Source organism: Punica granatum, chromosome 7, assembly GCF_007655135.1.
Source record: "Punica granatum isolate Tunisia-2019 chromosome 7, ASM765513v2, whole genome shotgun sequence".
Classification (NCBI taxonomy): Eukaryota; Viridiplantae; Streptophyta; class Magnoliopsida; order Myrtales; family Lythraceae; genus Punica; species Punica granatum.
Window position 1 is genome coordinate 24,230,891 of NC_045133.1, and position 6,878 is coordinate 24,237,768.

Consider the following 6,878-nt stretch of genomic DNA (forward strand, 5'->3'; position numbering starts at 1 on the left):
CTAATATATAATACATATAAGTCATAAACATAATGAGTCATAGAAACAAAAAAATTTAATATATTTATTTACGAAAAATTAAGAAAAAAAATCACAAGCGCCCCTCTAGTCACTCTTAATTTATCATAATTTGCTAATTAAATTGCCCAGAATAACAATATTAATTAATGAAAATGAAGTTAGAGGAAAATACTACAGCCAAGAAATTTCAGGCAGGAGGAGGAGAAGGCAAGATGATGACATGACGACGCAGCCTTTAAAAGCCACCAGACGGCGATATCAGAACAGAAGCCCATTTTTTGACTCCTCTCTCTCTCTCTCTCTCTCTCTCTCTCATCTTCATTTTCCTCTTCAACTCAGAACATCCTTCCATCCTCTTCCACCGCTTTCCTCTCTCTCTCTCTCGCTGTGTCAATCTGTGTAACCTCGCGGCGACATTCATCCTCTACAGTTCTGCTTATAAGGATCCTTTCCATGGATAAGTCATTGAAATGACCGCTCTGCCGGATTGTTCCGCCGCCGGCTTCCGTCACCGGTGCGTCTGTTTTCCCGTTTGGGCCGTTCGGTGGCCGATCGTCGAGCTCCGGCTCCCTCTGCTTTCGATTCCTCCGGAATCCGTGTTCTTGAGATGCATATATGAAACGGATTAACATTTATAATAATTAATTAAAATAATGGAAATCAATTGATTGGCTTTTCTGGTGGGCGAATGTATGCCGTACAAGCAACTCTTCCCCCTCCAGGGTTCTGCAGTTTCTGATTCATCTTCGCCCCTACCCCTTGTTTGCTTGTTCTCCAGAAGCTTAGCTCAGATCGATGAATCGTTAAGCTTTATTTTGTTTATGAACGGCTTCTGATATCTCTATGTAACAATCGATGTCTCTCTCTTGATTATTTGTGTGTGTGTTTGTGTGTGTGTGTGTGTGTTTTTTTTTTTTTTTAATGGAGCTGCAGTTCATATAGATATACTCTATGAGGCGAGTGGAAGAAACATAAACATTAAAGTGCTGCATATCTGATTGGTGAAATGCTGACCAATTAACTGGAAGTTTGAGCAGGATTTCCTGGTGGAGATGAAGCTAATTCTGCCTGTCATTTTTGCTTTTGACAATCAGGTTCCGGGGTTGCTGCCTGTGAAGTATGAACTCTGTGTATTTTCCGGGGCTTGCTGGCACGGATGCTCGAAGATGTGTGTGATCCTTGTTTCGTCTATCGTGTAGCTTTGGGTTCAAGTGTTGGAGATTGCGATGGGAAATCAGTTTGAAATATGGATGCCCGTGGTAGATACATGACCATAGTTAGTTCCTTAGATATGGAAGTTAGTAATGTAGCTTCTACATCGATTGTGTGCTGAAGTGTGTGCACATTTTGTCAGTGGGTGAAAGGGGCGGATTGGAGATTTTTATATCTGCATGGACCGGTTCATCGTTTGGTGGGGAGTTTTTGAATTTGAGATGGGAAGGAATATTTGGTTAATGTGGGATAGGTGATTCAGTTTGAAGGTAATGGAAAGAAAGAATTAGTTTAAATTCTAAAACACGAGGCAAACATTATTTGCTGCCATTTGATTATGGGCTTGCCTCAAGTTTGTTCCAGTGAATCTGCTGAGGAAGTCTTAGCAGCGTCACTGACTGCGTTTGGTCAAGGCTCGGTGCAGTTTTCTGGTTTCAGGACTTGCACTCATGATGGAATCCGTGTAGGAGGTGTAAGTACAACAGATGATGGATTAGGAGATTGTGAAAGGGGAAATGACATGGAAATCTCAAAATTTCCGAATGTTCCAACTAGGGCTAAGGTTGGTTGGAGTAATCCTAGAGGTGGAAAGAATGTTCAGTGTCCAGCTTCAAGAATAGTGGGTTTTGAGTCTGGAGTAGTGATCCAGGGACTTCAAGTTAATCCAGCTGATACTGTCAATTTACCATCTGAAGCTGATGGGAAAGTGAACGAGCTTGACTCCAGTGGTTCATCTGTCAGGAAGCGATTATTATCACCACTAAGTCGTGCATTTCTTTCAGAAAAATTTAGAGACGATTCTCTAGACATTGGCCGTAACTGTTCTCAAACAAAGAGCCTAGCTTTGACTGATAACAAGTATACTGCTGCTGTTCCCCAAGATAATAAGAAAGTCAATATCGGTGCTGTGAATCATTTTACTGTCCCGGACATGGTTCTGTCAAGACGCTTACAAAGTAAGAACTTGCCTTATGGTAGTTCAACATCCACATTTTTCACCGACGGCCCTTTACTGGAAATGAAAGAAATGCAGCCTTGCAGTAGCAGTCTACCCTCGCCTTCACTTGATAGCTCATCAAGCTATATGAGATCACGCAGTGGAGCGATATCCATATCGACTGAGAAGACTGTCTCGTCTCCTCTTTCTTTGTCGCCTCTTGGTCCCAAGTTTGCTGAAAGATTTAGAGCAGTAGGATGTAGGAATCAGAAGAATGATTCTGAAGACTGCTGTTCAGCGTTGATGAATATAGAGAATCTGCTTAACAAAACTGGCAGAAATGACATGCTTGATCATGAAGAAGAAGAAGACATGGCAGTGGCATCCCAATCATTTGAAGATGTTCATCCTTTAAATAGAGTTTTCCGCCCATCTTCTTTGGAGAGTATATCAGGCATCTCATGGCCTTTCTGTCAAGAGTCTGCTCCTACATCGAGATGCACAATTAGGAGCTTGAGTGGACTCTCTGTTAGGAGGTCCTTGGTTGGTTCTTTTGAGGAGTCTTTATTATCTGGGCGGTTTCTCTGTGGAAAACCACATCAGGTCTGAAGAGTTTTTCATGAGTTTCTTCGCACCTTTTCTCGTAAAAAAAATTTGATATTCAGTATGAACCTTGGTTTGTCTTTTTTCTTTTTTTGGGGAAATTTGAATTATTTTGTTTATCTTTTGTGTGATGCAGAGAATTGATGGTTTTCTTGCTGTGTTAAGCATTACTGGAGGGAATTTCTCTCCACAATCACGGAAGCTTCCATTTTCCGTAAATAGTGTGGATGGAGATTGCTTCTTGCTTTATTTTTCTTCCATAGATCTTACTGGATGCTCTTCGTCCATCAAATGCAGTGCCCAAAAACCAAAAAGAGGTCATGGTTTTGATGAGACACAGGCTATGAAGAGCCGTCTGCGCATTCCTATGAAAGGGCGCATTCAACTGGTACTTGGCTTGCTCATGCTTATCATTCCCAAGAGATGATTCTGACTCTTATCTTGATCTAGCTATAATATTCTCATGGTGTTTTGGATTAAGAAGTTTGTTAGGATTAGTGTATGGTCTGCTAAGATTTTATGGGCTCACAGCCCGTTTAGTTGACCTTTAGTTGCTTTATTTGTTAACTGAATTGGCTGGCTTATCATATTTGCATGGTTTAGTTTTCTGACTAAATATACCATAAGAAAAGTGATTTTTATTGTCTTTGGCGATATTTTATAAAATTATATATTTTGGGTACTGGCATATTGTGATTTTGACAACGGCAAGCAAAGTTTTCTTTCTCGAACATTCCCATAATGTGGCACGATTTCTAATGATGGATTGAGTATTTAGCACTGGAAAACCTTTTTCTTTTTCCCTCTCTCTTTTTTCCTCCTCTGAAGCTGGATATTTAGTAAGGTAATTCTTTGTGATGCAAATTGCCATGGAACATCTGGTTATTCTTTAGTATCTTGATTGTGGTCATTGGTTTGTCGTTCCTGTCTTATGCTTCGTCTTATTGAAATAATTTCTTTTTAATACTTTCTGACAAACAAGCGACTTCCTCTTCAGTACTTATTCGTTTTGGAACCTCTACCATAAGGTTTTTCTGGATGAATTTCTTACTGCACTGAAATTTGTTGTTTTTGATAGGTTCTCAGCAATCCAGAAAAGACTCCCGTGCATACTTACCTTTGCAACTATGACTTGAGTGACATGCCACAGGGAACCAAGGTAAGATAACTTGCATATGGCTTCTTTTAAGGCTATGGAGTTGATCCGCTACTACTCTTATCAATGATATTGGGTCAGTTTGGGCAACTAAGCTGGATCATGCCTGCTGTTTTAGATGAACATTTAAAAAGAAGAAGAAGAAGAAGAAGAAGAAGAAGAAGAAGAGAGAATAGTAAGAAATTAACTTCTTATGGAGGAAAAAAAATATGATGGGAATGAAAAATTATGGAGGGCAAAAATTTTGAGGGAGACTTCTCCAAGCATTAAGGGGGAAGTGTGATGAAGCAGAGGTTTTGTATTGAGAATAGAGGAGGGAGCACCAGAGAGGGAGCAGGGGTGGACAAAGAAGAAAGACAAGGCGTTACCTTTAGATTGAGAAAAAACCACATTGGTGTTGGGCTTGTTCTTTTGCCAATGAACTTCCTTGTCTTAGGAAGCAGTGGAGAAGAGTATAAAGGATCCTTAAAACATCATCATCCTAATTTGCTATCTGACTTTGGCCTTTTCTGCTTGAAACAGACATTCTTGCGGCAAAAGGTTACCTTAGAATCCTCAGTCTCCCCTTCTGCACAGTTGAAACCGCAGGAAGATTTGAGATCAAATGTCGAAGACCCAATGACAACACACTCAAGCCATCCTGCAAAAACTGAATCTCCGGACTTGAACTCTGGCATGAGATTGAATGGAGCCAAATGCCGGCCTGGAGAGGGCAAATTTCCCTCTGTAAATTATCAGAAGGGGTCCACATATCATGAATTTGGAGAAAAGGGAGGATGCTTCTGTGACGACATTTGCCTTAAAACTGACAGAAAGCCATCCTGTTTGAAGGCCAACGAGAACATGACCGGTGCTGGGGCTCTTCGATACGCTCTTCACCTCCGATTTCTCTGCCCTTTCCCTAAAAAAGGTTCAAAATCCCTTAACAGCAAAGAAGGGGACCGAAGATTCTACCTTTACAATGATTTGAGAGCTGTGTTCCCTCAGCGACATTCAGATGCTGATGAGGGCAAGGTATATGTGTTTCTTAATCTCCTTAATGCAGTTTTTCTTTCTAAGAATTACTGAGACAAGCTCTTTGATTCAACCTTGTTCGAGAGGTTGACAATATCGGTGCTTACTCGAAATACTATTGCTCCAAGAGTCGTCTCCTGTCGTTTTAATTGCTCCATTTTTCTGTAGTTGTTAGGTTCTTAGCTGTGGTTTGGTACGGAATGTTTCGAGTATATTAAGGTTGAATGTCTATATGAATGTTTTTCGAACTATACTTGGTTAACAGTTGTTGTCTCGATGGCAGTTGAAGGTGGAATATCATTACCCTGAAGACCCGAAATACTTCGACATCGGCAACTGATGGAATGGGTCTAAACTATTGTCCCTTCCAAATGTTCTTGGAAGCTCTGTAAATAATTATCTGTTTTTTTCATTTTTTTTAGTTTGATTACTGTTCATGTGTTGCTTCCAGTGCACACAAGCCAGGACCAATCTCCCTGTACAGAGTCCAATTGTTAATAAATTTCAATCGGTTATATCATTTTGTCCTCTGGCTTTATCATTTTTAGAACTAGTTGTGGAGTTCGTGCGTTGCACGGAATAGTTCCACCAGTCAAAGATGCAAATTAGAAAATGCAAACATATAGTTAATAATTATAATTAAGAATTAAATAAAAAAAGGTTTGATTTCATATCACTAATGTCATCAGATTAGGCAAAAGTAACAAAAAAAAAAGAAAAAGAACGATAAAAAAATGAAACTTGGAGAAATTTTTCAGAGTTAAATTCAGAGAATAAATATCGTAATCCTGGTAAAGAAACTCGGCAATCTAAAGCGCTTAAGTTGGCTAAACGTCTCAAACTGTGCAATTGGCTGAACATCTTAGTCTATAGTATTACAATATACCAAAAAGAATCTATAAAAAAATATAATTTGATTTTTGGATAATTTTGGAAGATTTTATAATCGAATATAAGTCGATCATATTGCCTTCAATTGGAGATTCCCGTAATATCCAAAAGATTTTTTTTTGATATTTTCAATTTTTCTTAAATGAGATATTGTAACCGAAAATAATTGCGGAAAATTTTGTTGATAATTTTATAATAAAAAATAATTTAAAATTTAAAAAACTGTTAAAAAATCATTCAAAAACCGAACATTTTAAGGCCATTTAAGGGATCTTACCTCGTCCTTACTTTCAAATGTATATATATATAAGGTAGTTAATTCAAACCCACTTACATTTTGTTTGGATAATGGGATGGGATGAGTTTGGATAATGGGATGGGATGAGTTATGAAAGGATGGGGCGGGGGGGATGAGGTGGTTTATGAGGGGATTTTCTTAATCCTTCATAATTCATGTTTGGATAGCATCAAGAAAGGATGGTGTGGAATAATATAGATATATTATTTTACCATTATACCCATTTCATAAAATGCACGAACAAAGATAAATAATAGATTTTATAATATTTATAAATATATATAGGTATACATATGTATATATGTATGTCCGTATAGTATAAATGTGTAATAAATATAATTATAATCATATGTATATATATATATATGTATGTCTGCGTACATATAAGAACCAAGGTAGACAGAGGAGTAGATATAAAATATATAATAGAGTTTAGACTATATATATATATATAAAACAGAGGTATGTGTAAATAAAAGAAAATGATTTATATTATAATATTTATATATGTATATATACATTTATGTGCATATATATGAGCGAGTAAAGGCAATATAGATGGCATTATTACAATATGTGAGAAGAAGAGGATTAAAAATGACTTTTGACGACTTATTCTTTCATAACACCCCAAATTGATAGAATAAAAATATAAGTTTTTGCTGGGTTATGGAGGGTTAAGTAATCCTACTATGACCCTTCATAGCCTTCTATATTTTAATTGTCAAACATGAATTATTTTAATA

At 37.7% G+C, this 6,878-nt stretch overlaps 1 protein-coding gene across 1 annotated transcript; it reads left to right on the top strand.

Moving 5' to 3' along the window:
* The first annotated feature begins 277 nt into the window (after window positions 1–277).
* On the top strand, window positions 278–5,463 carry LOC116213813. The gene is made up of 6 exons (XM_031548892.1): window positions 278–535; window positions 1,116–2,773; window positions 2,910–3,161; window positions 3,852–3,932; window positions 4,452–4,943; window positions 5,227–5,463. Exons 2-6 carry the CDS (start codon window positions 1,571–1,573, stop codon window positions 5,281–5,283), a joined length of 2,085 nt encoding a protein of 694 aa, XP_031404752.1. The 5' UTR covers window positions 278–535; window positions 1,116–1,570; the 3' UTR covers window positions 5,284–5,463.
* The last annotated feature ends 1,415 nt before the right edge of the window (window positions 5,464–6,878 follow it).